Raw genomic sequence first — 13,965 nt, 5'->3', positions numbered from 1 at the left:
ACATCTAGAATCTGGTATCTGTCTTCGATCATACCTCCTTTAAGTGTCCACATAGCAAAGCTAACATCGACTATGGGTACGTTTCTGTGGCGTGGAATACCGGCACGGGTGCCAATGCAACAGTTAGCTCGAAACCTAGAAATGGGGGGCTTAAAATTGCAATTACCTGCACTAAAGTGCAAATCATTACTGCTTCATCGTCACATCAAAGAAATCGACTCTATGCCTTTCTACAAATCATTCTTGGATCAAGATATCCACAATCAACCTGTTTCCCCAGCAGATTGCATCTGCCTCAAACTATTATGTCAGCAAATACCACTCTTACCTCAGTTACAGCAGTCTCCTTCTGCCAGCAGTATACATCGGTCCTACATAGATAACACGGATGAACCAAAAGTTGAACGCGACAATCCGAACGCAAAGTGGAGTCAAATTTGGTCGAACGTACATCGAGCTAAAAAACTATCATCTTCTCAAAAAAGCGACCTGTTTTTGATAGTCAACAGGAAAATAGATCACAGACGGTTATTGTTCATTCAACACCGGGCAGACGGAGAAAACTGTGAACATTGTAACAACGCGGTCGAAACATTAGAACATAAATTTTGTGAGTGTCCTAGGGTACGAGACGCATGGTTTCTATTGCAACGAAAACTTCTGTTACAACTGCACGGATGGCGAAGTCTGAATTTTGCGGATCTTATTCGACCTTCCCTAGATGGAATACCAAAAACAACGAAGGCAAACATCCTCAAGGTTTTCATTCGATACATAAATTACATAAATCAATGTACCACAGTTAATCAAAACGAATTAAAATTTATTTTAGAAAATGATTTGTAAATAACAACATATTTTATAAATAAACTAATCATACAAAAAAAAAATAAGACAATGACATCGGAACTATACCAAAAAGAGTGTCTCAAAAAACGAATTTTGCCGTTCATTCGATCGCACGACTATCCCGTAATGTTTTGGCCAGATTTGGCAAGCTGTCATTACAGCAAAGTCGTTCAAGAATGGTATGCAGAGAAAGGGGTCCAGTTTGTTCCGAAAAACCTTAACTCACCCAACTGCCCCCAGTTCCGCCCTATTGAGAAATACTGAGCAATCATGAAGAGGAGACTCAAGCCAAAGGGAAAGGTTGTCAAAGACATCAATCAGATGACGACCTGGTGGAATAAGATAGCTAAAACGATGGACGAAGAAGGTGTGCGCAGCCTAATGAGCCGTGTTACAGGAATAATTCGAGAATTCATTCGAAACCGTGACGAATAATTTTATCCGTATTTTTTCTTAAAAGTATGAAGAAACGCTACATTTGTATAAAAAAAGATCTTCAATAATAAATAACTGAAATACAGGCAACTGTCTTTGTTCCAATACTATCTGAAGCAAGCTTTACATACGTCACACTTCCGACTCTTTTTCCGAATTAGGATTCAATAGAAATAACGATGGATTGATGAATGTTTATTTATACTCGGTTTTAGGTCTTCCGCGGAGGTGAGAGGAAATAATGGAACTTTTTTCTATCGATTAAAGCAAAATCTAAACAATTGTGTTCAGACTGGATTTGACTGGAATCTTTTGTTACTCTGTATTACAATTGCGAATGCGAACAGTTAAACATTCATATATACTTCAGTGTCATGTCATAATTTTGGAAATTGTATACATAATATTTTCCTCTCTATTTTTTCAGATTTCGAGTGCTTGATAGTGTTGCACCGCATTTCATAAGCGTTGGTGGATGAAAGGTACAACAAATTATAGCAATCCAGTGTGGTGTAATTTGATATCGGTGTTCGAGAGGTGTTCTGTGTACACTAGTAGTAGTGCAGTGTTCAGTTTTTTCAATATCAGTGATTGTTCGAATAAAACCGGTAATTTCCACCGGCAAGTGATTGCTTTCTCTTGCTAGTAATTGCTCGTGAGGAGGTAGCCCGTCCGACGCCAAAATGCCGGAACGGTTCAAGGTAACCAAATCGGACACCAAACTGTCGGCGCGGGATGAGGAAGCGGCCGCCACTGGAAAGCTACTGTCCTCATCCGAAAAACAAGGTAAGTCTAGCATGTTCAATTCTACTTTCTGTCCGTTTAGAAATAACAGCAGCGATTAGGGTGAAGTCAGCGATGGGATGATGCTACCGAGTTATGATTTATGGTTTGTGGTTGTGTTATTTTCGCTTTATTCTTATAAGTGGTTCGCGAACCACAAGAGAGATAGGTATGCTCGCGTGACACGGTGCCATTCGTCTGCAAGGAGCAGGTTCTCTGACCTGTGGATAGCAATGCGGTAGCGGTTTAAGCGAAAGGAAAATTTATTTCCCCTTTCCCATTACAGTTTAAATTGAATGAGTACTGATGTAAGTGGAGTGAGCTGCGTACGCACCAGATCTGTTCAATTCTTAGAGATGTCAATATTTATAACAGTTGACGTAAGGATGATGCATCTCAATTAAGCCACCGGAGGCGAACTTCAAAGTATACAAGCGGCACTATCACAGTGACCTAATTCAACTTGACGTGCGGACATCATCAGACGACAAAATGCAATCCTAGCCAAACGCAATGGATCCGCCTAAGAACGTCGTCATGCATTGAAATTTACGACCACATCAGTTGCTTCGAAACACTCCCGATCCCGAGGTTATTAATAATCGGATCGTTGGCGTTGAATCGCTCCCTAAGAAGATTTTATTATCATGAATTGGATAGATTACAACTTCTTTCCGCTGATGGCTATCGTGTTTGCTCAATTAATATTGTTGGTATAAATGAAGCCGCTGCCCCGGAGATGAGCACACACAAAGCCACCGGCACTGTACAATCGCCGCCCGCATTCTGACGTCCAATATGATTAATTGTCGCGGCGATTGTGGAAGAAGAATTTTATGGATCGTTTCAAATTTTTGTCTCTTTTTGATGTGACATGAAGCTGGACGCTCATATTTAGTGCAAAATTTTGCTTTCCTCATGACTTCGAAACATTCTTAGAAACCATAATCATAACATTTCTGCGTCGTAATCTATTTTTAAGATTTATATTGGCTCTTTTTTTTGAAGGAAATTGGTACTACGAATCTCATTCAAAGTCGTCAATCGCATTCTACAACTTTTGTCCACCTTTTGGATAATTTCCTGATACCTTTCCAGAAAAGGACTTGTTGACGTAGGACTACGAAACGGTTGTCAAAATCACTGCCGGAATTTGCTTTGAATATTTAGGCAGTAGTTTTTCTGTGTTCCATATAAACTTATGTTTGACTACGTGTAATATATTTTCGAAAATAACTTCGATTATTCCGAAATGCCTTGAGAAGAACCGTTTGGTTTGTTGATGTTGATGATGAAAGGTGCTGTTTACGATGATACAACACTCCCTGATCGAGATAACCCTGCCTCTTCCCTCGAGTGCGACGAAACAGCAGATTTTCGATGAAAATGTCTCTCAAGCGAGGCGAACGGCGCATAAAATAAGTCTGCAGATGGTCCACTTTCTGATGTGTATAGCAACATTCTCTACGATATTTCAAACCGCTCAGAGTGCAAGTCAAAAACGAAACGTAAAATCAATTTGAAAATGGGTATGCAGGGGAGAGTGTTTGGTTACCGGCACCCTTTCATTTTGAGCTCATAACTTCTGATTTAGTGCACATTGATAAATCTTGGCCATTTAAAAAAAAGATGTTCGGTTACCGGCACCCCCAGAAATTTCGGAAAAATATAAGTAAAGAATGCAATTATTCAAAGGAAATCCGGAATTTATTCTTTTCGGAGGCGTTTTGGACAAAAGTCTTCATTGTCTGTGGTGACTTCGCCTTGGCTTTTATGGCCGATGATTTTGATGTTGGCGCCTTTGGTGTTGATTTGGCCGGTCTTACACGTTTTTTCTTATCCGGACCATCTGCTGTATGAGCAGCTAGTTGTTTAGCCAAAACCTTGGCTTTCTTTGTCTCTCTGCATATGATCGACCATTTTTTCACGATTTGTCGAAAAAATTGGGTGCCGGTAACCGAAATCGGTAGACAAATCTTGGTTGCGAAAATTTTGATAGCATCCGGTATTAAATCTCACGCAATAGATCGATTTCACCTCATAAATATTCAATCCACTCACCTTTCCGATTGATGCTCTTCAATTTATGATACTATAAAAAAGTCAGAAAAAACTTTTGAGTTGATTTTCACGCCATTAAAATTTGTTTTAAACGCAGCAAAAAGTACAAGCGTCTCTTTGCTTCGGTATTCGGAACAAAAAGAACGTATTGCTATTATACACACACATGACATTTATCGGAATGAAGCTAACTGCTTTCTGTCACAAGTTACGGTGGGGTGCCGCCAACCGAACACCTTCCCCTACACTTAGCATAAATTTGGGGTAAAAAAGTAAACTTTTTGCCTTTCTCTATAGAAAGGTATTAGAATTGCCGGAAAGACCGACTATCGAACGGAGCCTCGGAGACTCATAGTGTTATATACCAATTGACTCAGCTCGACCAGATCGGAAAATGTCTGTGTGTGTATGTACGTGTATGTATGTACATGTTTTAACAATTTTTTTAACGCGCTATTTTCTCAGATAGCTTAACCAATTTCAACAAGCTTAGGCTTGTTTGAAAGCTAGTGATGGGCCATTGATCAGGTTTGAAAATCAAATGGCTGTTACTTTTGGTTCCGGAGATATGATGATATAAGTGACGTATTCGACAGAACGCGTTGTTTTTACCGCGTAAGTTTCTCGGACATGGCTACACCGATTTAAACAAGCTTAGGCTCGTTTGAAAGCAACTATTAGGCCATTGCTCAAGTTCGAAGATCAAATGGCTGTGACCTCTGGTTCCGGAGATATGATGGTGTAAGTGACTTAACCGACAAAACACACTGTTTTCACCGCTCTTATGTATATAAGGGTGCCAATATTTCGGGATCACCTCTAATTTCATAAAGCGCGTGCTCAGCGTAGTGCTCAAAAATTTAACCACCTCGAAAAAAGTCCCCATGCAAAATTTGAGCTAAATCGGATATGGGTAAGAGGTGCGCCCGGCGGTTAAGGTTTGAAAAATTTCGATCTCGAAAAATCACCATAGGGAATACATGAGATTTCCGAAATCGAAAAATATTTTTTGTTGCCAAAGATCTTGGAATTGCGTGAAACGTCAAGATTTAGTGTTATCTTCTGGTAACCCCAGAATTCATTTCGCCGGCCAGGCCCAAACGTAGATCGTCTAAGGAATGGGAAGGGATGTTAGTCCAACACGTTTTGTTACTAGAGGCCGTATATACTACTGCGCACTCAACAAGTGTCACGGGAGAAGGATATTTGTTAGTAAAATTTTCAGTATTGGTATTATTCGCGCGCGACTCAGTATGTTCCGGTTTCAAGATGCTCGGATGCACCACTAAAACTCACTGACTTCCCGAGTAAACGTTTCAACAATATCATATATTGAAGTCCCGGGAAGTCTTGATTCACAGCTCTTATTAGAGGAAACTGAAGAAAAATTTGCAATACTATCGCGTAAATAATAAAAACGTCTTTTTTTTATAAATGAAATTACGTGATACAAAATAAACGAGTGAATAGGATTTAGACAAAATAGTTGATTCATTGCATTGACGTATTCTGAACAGTTGTTATAAAATCTTTTTAAATCACCAAATAAAGGTCAACAGATTTCACGCGCGTCTTGATTCTGTATTATTTCCGCTTTATTATTTTAATTATTAAAATTATTAATTGGTTATATTGGTTAATCTGGGCAGCCGACTACCGAGAGAAAAATATTAATTTATTGTTTGAAATATTAATATCAAGTGTTTTTTTACTATGTACTCAATATACCAATATATGTTATCTCTGTTGTTAACGTTGTAATATCAATATCGGATTTGCGCAATTGTTAATTTTTATCATTCAATTTATAATCCTGAAAGACAATCAATAACATGAAGAAGAAAACATTCCAAATAAAACTTTTCTCCTAAGCTAGACGGAAAGTGCAACCTTGCTTGGTTTAAGAAATGATTCCGAGTATGTGACATAAACATAGAAGCATGCTTTTGTGAACTAACATACTCGAATCAATCTGAATTAATTGGTGTCGAGAATGAGCCCAAATTAGTGTCAGAAATTATTTAATAAAAAAATTAAAAAAAAAGTTCATGAGAGAAAGGCATTATCACACCACTAGGTGGATTTAGAAGGGTTTTTTCCGTTGATATTACTGGTTATTGGTTTGTCATAATGATTTTCTTACATGCATACACATTGATGAGCGGAATTTATATAAAAACCGTGAACTTTTGGATACATAACTGTTATCTTCTTTGGGGAAACCATGATTGTGGCTTGAAAAACAGGGAAAATTAGACATTAGTCGTTATTAATTGAAGTTTCGACCACGTTTGCTGACTTAAAGCTGATTTATTTCTCAAGTGAAAACAACAAAGGAAAGTTTCGAGCCAAGTGACGTCAAATTAGACCGGAAAATAATATTTCTATAAACACAAAATAACTAACAAGTGAAGTATTTTTGAATGCAAAAACCGTAACAAACAAGCAAAACCATGCCTCGTCCACAACGGCAGTTGGTAAAAACTTTGATGCAAAATCCGGATAAATACATTTGTTTTGGAAGAACCGGTTAAGTTTTTGTCTGGTTTTTGCATTCAAAGTTTTTCTGTCCGGTGCTTGCAAAAAGATGTTTTTAAACGATTCTTGCATTGCAAAATCCATGTCCGGTTTTTGCATTCGAAAATACTCAAACAGGTTTTTCAAACTAAGATGCACATATCCAACTTTTGGTTTTAGCCGTTCAAATATGAAACCAGTTGATTAAAGGGATGAAACAAAAAACGTAATTTTTTTCTAAACTGGCCTCAAAACTATTCCATTCAATAATTATTATCAGAAAACGACCAAACAAACCGATTCCGGTTATTTTTTCAACAATCGAAGAAAATTATTTTGAAGAACACCACAGTATTATATATGATAGTATGATTGATATGAGAAAGGCATTATTACACCACTAGGTGGATTAATATAGGTTTTTTATATAACTTTGATTCGATTATAGAGATTAAAAAAACTTCCGGCTTTGCCTTTCTCATACAGAAAAGTTATGCAATCACTGTGAAAACCGACCTTTTACCCGAGGCTTGCAGGGTCGAATGTCATATACCATTCGATTTAGTTCGTCGAGTACGCAAAATCTATGTGTGTATTTAACGTGTTTTTGCACTAACTTCTATCGGAGATAGCTGGACCGATTTTAACAAATTTAAATGAAAGATCCTGTGGGCCCATATCAAATTCCTGGATATTATTTGGATCATACTTCTTGTTCGGGAATTATGGGGTAAAATGTACAAACAAAAATTTAAATAAGTGCACCAACTTTTCTCGGAGATGGCTAAACCGATTTTCACAAACCTCTTACCTCTAAATGATCTTACAGTCCCACACAAAGTTCCAGAATTTCGCATGGATCTGACATCTGGTTCCGGAGTTCTGGGGTAAAAGGAGCAAAAAAAGTGAGTGAATAATGTCAGAGACATAACTGGATGACGTGAATACGAAAAAATACTCTTTCTTTACGCTTTTAAATATCTAAAATCATTCTCATAAGTAGAAATATTGTGTGAATTGTGCAAGGTTTCATTTCTTCACTTTCAGAAATATAACGGTTCACTTATACTAAAGTACGACGAATTCACGAAATACTTATTTTAAAATACAAAAAATAATAAAACAGGGAATACTAGGGTAAAACATTGGTCGCTTATTTAGGGGTTTTGGCATCGCGTGGGTACCGGTTTTGTGCTCGATAAGTACTGGTCGGCCAAGCCGTGCTGCTTCGACCGGAACAAATCATAATCGGAAGGAGCAAAGTTTGGGCTATACGACGCGTGGGTTAGGACTTCCCATTTGAGCGTTTCTTAGTATGTTTTTACCGGCTATGCAACATGTGGGCGATCATTGTCATGTTGCAGAATAACTGTGTTGTGTCTATTGGTGTATTCCACCGTTTTTCTTGCAATTATTACCTCGTACGCAATAATTGTCATCGGTAGACGTCCCCCGTGATCCTTTCACTCGGTTGCGCAGTAACTCATAACACACCACAACCAGCTGATCCTATCATGTACAAAGCATAACCTTCAGGCCATGAATATTCTGAACGGATATGTTGACTGACGTTTTGAATTATCGTAATGGACCCACTTTTCATCGTCAGTAACAATTTGATGCAAAAAAATAGTTTCTTTTGCACCGTTGGAGCAGTCGTTCAATCGTGAAGATATTGCGTTAGATGTGCCTTGGATTCAATTCATGCGGAATCCAATTGTCTACCATTCGGACCATTCCTTATGCTTTTAGACATTTATCTGTTTTAATTTGTTTTCAGGTCATTTTTAGTGAAAAGTTAATTTAATATTTACATTTCATTGAGTAGGCCCTAACTGGAAATTTGAATTGATAATTGATATTTCTGGTGAAGTCTGAGAAATAATGTGTAGTTTTCCCAAAATGAATTGTGTCCGTTTGTACGAACACGAATTTTATTACGGCAACAAACAAAACGTAATAGTATTGAACAATATCTAGCCTAGAATGAGTATCAATTTCTCGAAACTCACTCGAAGAGATCTTATTACTTTCTTGGTAGTTTCAGACAGAATACGATTAGTCATCACCACCGAGGCAAACGAATAAAGTGGTTCATTGTTCTAGGAAAGTGATTGTGTACGTTAAAACTAAAAATCATCGTTGAGTTCAATCATGCGACCAGTGAAGCGCTAAATTTAAATTTAGTATAACAAGTTGGAATCTGACAGAGACACACAGAGCGCAGTTATAATTTTGCATGAAACGAATTTTGCCACTACGCAATTCGATACTTTGGTTTCCGAATTCGTTGGTATGCTAACTACGTTAACTAGCCTAACTAATGGGACGATTTATGAGTTTAACATCCCACTACCCGATCGCCATCCGTTTTTTAATTAATTGCAGGCGCTGCAAACAGTTTCAATTCCATTAGGACGAATTCATTCGCAGGTTTCGGAGCCTGAACTTCTTCCGTTCCTGGTTAGCAATTCTCTTATCCCCTCTCCTTTCTTCGTGATATCTTCCATCAATCGTAATAATATCAACAAGTTTTCATACTCTACCAGAATGTTTCAGTCATTCATTTTTGCATTCGGTTAGATACCGAACCTATTTACAAACACATCAGTTTCACTTGATGCTATCAAGTTCAGCTTATGATTAGTCTGCATGCAATCTATTCTGGAACATCGCTTGTTTTAGACAGGATTGGAAAATAGCGGTTTTTCAACCACGGGAAACTGTGTTTTCAGTTTTCTTCCTACACCGCACCGACGAGGCTACTACCACAAACTCTGATGTATTTCCGACAAGCTGCACCACAATGGTTCTGGGATCAACAGTTTGCAACATGAGCCATTCCTGCCATGCAAATGACCGCCATAAAGTCTCGTTTGTATGTTCTTTTCCTTTCAGTTCAGTCGGTCTAGGAAGCCCCACGATCCGATTTTTTTTCTTCTCTTAGACAATGTGATGGATTTGAATGTTGCCTCGATTCGCTAGCGAAGACGCTGAAGAAGTTTTTTTTTACCAACGGTCTTTTCGTTCGATTAGAAAGCCTTGAATTTCAATGAGTAGCATTGCATTTAACCCGGTACTGATATTGCGGAACATGAATTGAATAAACCATGCTATAGAGAACTTTTTCAAAGACGTTGCTATAAATGGAGCTTCAACTACTACTATGATGTAAATGACGATTATATATATACAGGGTGTTCCATGAAAAATTTCGAATTAAAAAATGCAATAATTAAAAACGGTTTGATAGATTTCAATGATTATACATTTATTTCATTCATGAAATTTGTTAAGCGACAAATTATCCACTGGGTTTTAATTAGTTTTCAAGCTTAATTGGGAGGGTGGCTTCGTTAGCTTCATATAAACTTAGTAAAGTTGGGGACTTCATTAACTAAATAAGAACTTAGTTTTTTCATAAATACGTTTATTTCTTAAGGCAATTTACATAAGTTTTTCTTCGCCGTAGCATCACTTTTACATAGAATTTCCTAATATAATACTAATATAGTCACAACAATTTGAGTTCAAAAAAATATATTCCTCTTATTTTTAAATGTCATATTATTTGAACCAAACGATTAACTGCCATGCTTATACATTTTGTTGTTGATTTCGTAACCTATTTTGAGTACATCATTTTTATTAAAATTTTGCTATTGGATGAACTAATGGACGCAGTAGGAGTCAAAACTAACCCTCAAAAGGGTCAATTATTAAATTAAAACTTCAATTGTCTCTATGAAATGATAAAGAAGTTTCATATAAGAAAGGTCATGACAGGCAAGAATGTCGCAAACAGGAATATTGGATAGTCTACCTTGAGTACGCAAGGAATTTATTAGTTGAGATCTGACATCACGATACTCCACGCATGTCCAAACGACATGATCAATACCGCGATAACCTTCGTCACAAGCACAATGATTAGTCTCGTAAAGACCAATTCGAAGGAGATGTGCATCTAACGTGAAGTGATTGGACATGAGTCTGGACATCACACGAATGAAATCCCTACTCACATCCAGTCCCCTGAACCATGCCTTTGTCGATATTTTCGGAATAATTGAGTGCATCAACCGACCCAGATCATCTTTATCCCAAGAAGCTTGCCAGCTGGCTCTGAAGAGTTGATTTTCTGTGACATATGGTTGAAATATATTGTCAGGAATCTTGTTTGAGATTGAGGCTCGACTAGTCTTTCGAAGTTATTAATAACCAGGGGATACAGTACCTCACATCTTATTAGCAGGCGCGATGAAAGCTCCCTAAAGCGACCTTTTAATGGAAGAACTACCGCCAGAACTTCAAGACTCATGTATGTGTCGAATGCATACAGCCTATGGCGATTCGCAAACAACGATACTGAATTCGCTAAAGTTTGATAATATGCGAGTTTGCAGCGGAACGAAAGCAAACGCATCCATATTCCATCACTGAGAGTATCGTTGTCTGATATAATTTTAGTAGATCTTCCAGATGAGCACCCCACCAAGATCCTATTATTGTTCGAAGAAAATTTACTCTTTGTTGGCATTTTGTTATCAGATACCTAATGTGTCCTCCCCACGTGCATTTCGAATCAAACCACACCCCGAGCTATTTGAAAGTCAAAACCTGTTGGATAATTCTTCCCATCATATGAAGCTGAAGCTGCGCGGGATCATGCTTTCTTGAAAAGACGACCAGCTCTGTTTTCTCCGCAGAGAATTCGATACCCAGATGAACAGCCCAAACGGAGAAGTTATCTAAGGTATCTTGCAATGGTTTTTGCAGATCAATAGCTTTGGATCCAGTAACTGAAAGTACGCCATCATCTACCTTTCACCTAAATCATGTCATTCACGTAAAAATTATAGAGGAGCGGACTGAGGCATGAGCCTTGCGGGAGACCCATGTAGCTAATTCTGAATGTTTCCAAATCGCAATGTGAACAACACATGCATTTCTCTGACAAAAGGTTATGCAAATAATTATTTATAACCGCTGGAAGTCCATGTTGATGGAGATTGTCTGAAAAAACATCAATGGAAAATGAATCAAATGCTTTATGTCTAAAATACAGATGCCATTTGTTGTTTTTGAGCGAAGGCAATTTGGATGTCAGACGAAAGTAATGCAAGGCAATCATTTCTACGGATGCCAAACTGAGTATCTGACAACAAACCATTCGTCTCAACCCAAGTGCCGAGACGTCGAAAAATATTTTTTACGAACAATTTTCTGATGCAGGACAACATTGTAATGGGTCTATATGAGTTGTGATTGCCAGCTGGTTTCTCCGGCTTTTGAATGGCGATAACTTTCACTTGCCTCCAGTCAGGTGGAGCAATATTTTCTCAAGAAATTTGTTGATCAACTCCAACAAACTTCTGTTTGTAAGGTCGGGCAGATTCTTCACCAAGTTGAATTTAATTCTGTCCAACCCAGGAGCGTTATTGTTACAAGACATGAGTGCTATGGAAAATTCCATCATTGAAAAGGGGCTATCAGTTTTTGTCGAAGGCTCCCTAATAATGCTCTGCATAGGAACAGAATCTGGACAAACTTTCCTCGCAAAATCAAATATCCATCGATTCGACTATTGCTCACTCTCATTTCCTACGTTACGATTCCTCAATCGTCTGGCCGTATTCCAAAAAGCGTTCTAAAGTCAAGAATTTTTCAAAATTCTGAGGAAGTCATATTCTTCAAGTGGGGGGAGCTCTTCCATTGAATTTAAGACACTTGACATATTACTTTGGTATTTAATCCAGTCAACTTTTTTTTTTCAAATCATATGGAATATTAACTGAATTAGCAATGCCTTTGTTACTGCTAATTGAGATGATGATTGAAAAATGATCGCTACCGTGTAAATCAGGAAATATTTTCCAGGTGCAATCTAGTAGAATTGAAGTCGAGCAAAGAGATAAATCTAATGCACTTGGACGTACAGGAGGTCTTGGAATCCGTGTCATGCTACCCATATTCAATACTGTCATGTTGAAATTGTCGCAAATATTATATATTAAAGATGATCTGCTATCATTGTAAACGGAACCCCACATAATTCCGTGCGAATTAAAATCTCTCAGAATCAATCGTGTAGCAGGAAGAGCTTCGACCATTTCATTAAGCTGCCGTTGTCCAACTCGAGCTCTTGGAGGAATATATACCGAAGCAAAGCAAATGACATCTGCTTTAATGTTTATTTGACTAGCAACAACTTCTATACTAAAAGTCGAAGGAATGTTTAATCTATAATAGGAACAACATTTCTTAATTCCTAAAAGCACTCCGCCATACAAAGAGCCTCTTTCGAGGTGTATAATGTTAAGTTCATTAGAATTTAAAGCTATGTTTGATGTAAGCCATGTTTCGCACAAAGCAAATACATCACATTTTTGACTATGCAATAAAACATTAAATGAATCAAGATTTGGCATGATGCTTCGACAATTCCACTGCAAGACAGTGATTGAATCATTTGCGGCGGATGATAAATAATCAATCAAATGATACAAAACCTGAGAGAATTGGCCATTGAGCTGATAACTGCTTCAAAAATTCTAGCTATAGGGAAGGAATGCCATTATGATGGTTTCTAGAGGTTCAGAAATATTGATTGCTGCGAAAATCCATTCTAAAATTTCTGAAAACTTCAGTAATCCTGTTAGTGAATGTGAAAGGGAGTCATTTCTTGTGCTAGTTCCTGGATTGGTTGTGAATTTGACAAACCAGGAGGCACAGTTTTTAGTTTTAAACATAGTTGTTTAGATTTAACACCGCGATCTTCATTTGAAGGTGTGATTTTAGGTGTCTTTTTTGGTAAATTTGGGGGGGGGCTCCTTCCTCTTAACAGAACCTTGAGGAGTGACTTCACTGTTTTCATTAGAGTCAGATTCCTCTGGCTCTAGATTTGAAATACCGTTTGCTGTTTCGAGTGGGGGGACATCAATAATTGTTTTAAGCATTTCTGCATACGTGCGCTTAGACCGTGCTTTTAAAGAAAGCTTAATTTTGTCTTTACGCAACTTAAATGCAGCGCATACTGAGAGATCATGAGGACTCCCCCACAATAAACACATTTTTCAATATATTTATAGCAAAGATTATCCTTATTTGGCCCTTGATAATTGATACATTTAGACCTATTACTACAATAAGTAGATGTATGCCCGATTTTTTTACAGTTCGTGCAATTCATAACATGCGGTACGAAAAGCCGAACAGGAAGACGAATTTTATCGATATAGAAATGGCTAGGGAACGCAGATCCGGCAAATGTTACTCGAAATGAATCTGAGGGACGATAAGTCTTATTTCCATCGACAA

At 37.8% G+C, this 13,965-nt stretch overlaps 1 protein-coding gene across 2 annotated transcripts in view; it reads left to right on the top strand.

Annotated features, from left to right (window-relative positions):
- Window positions 1–13,965, top strand: part of LOC131435732 (solute carrier family 12 member 4) — a 652,550-nt gene that overhangs the window by 66,362 nt on the left and 572,223 nt on the right. For both annotated transcript variants that reach the window (XM_058603892.1, XM_058603893.1), the window contains one exon: window positions 1,712–2,070. In XM_058603892.1, coding sequence (XP_058459875.1) covers window positions 1,968–2,070 — 103 coding nt within the window. In that variant the 5' untranslated portion in view covers window positions 1,712–1,967. The remainder of the gene's footprint in view (window positions 1–1,711; window positions 2,071–13,965) is intronic.

Source organism: Malaya genurostris, chromosome 3 (genome assembly GCF_030247185.1).
Source record: "Malaya genurostris strain Urasoe2022 chromosome 3, Malgen_1.1, whole genome shotgun sequence".
Lineage (NCBI taxonomy): Eukaryota > Metazoa > Arthropoda > Insecta > Diptera > Culicidae > Malaya > Malaya genurostris.
Note: the sequence above shows the minus strand (reverse complement) of the source record. Positions and strands in the feature narration are given on the sequence as shown.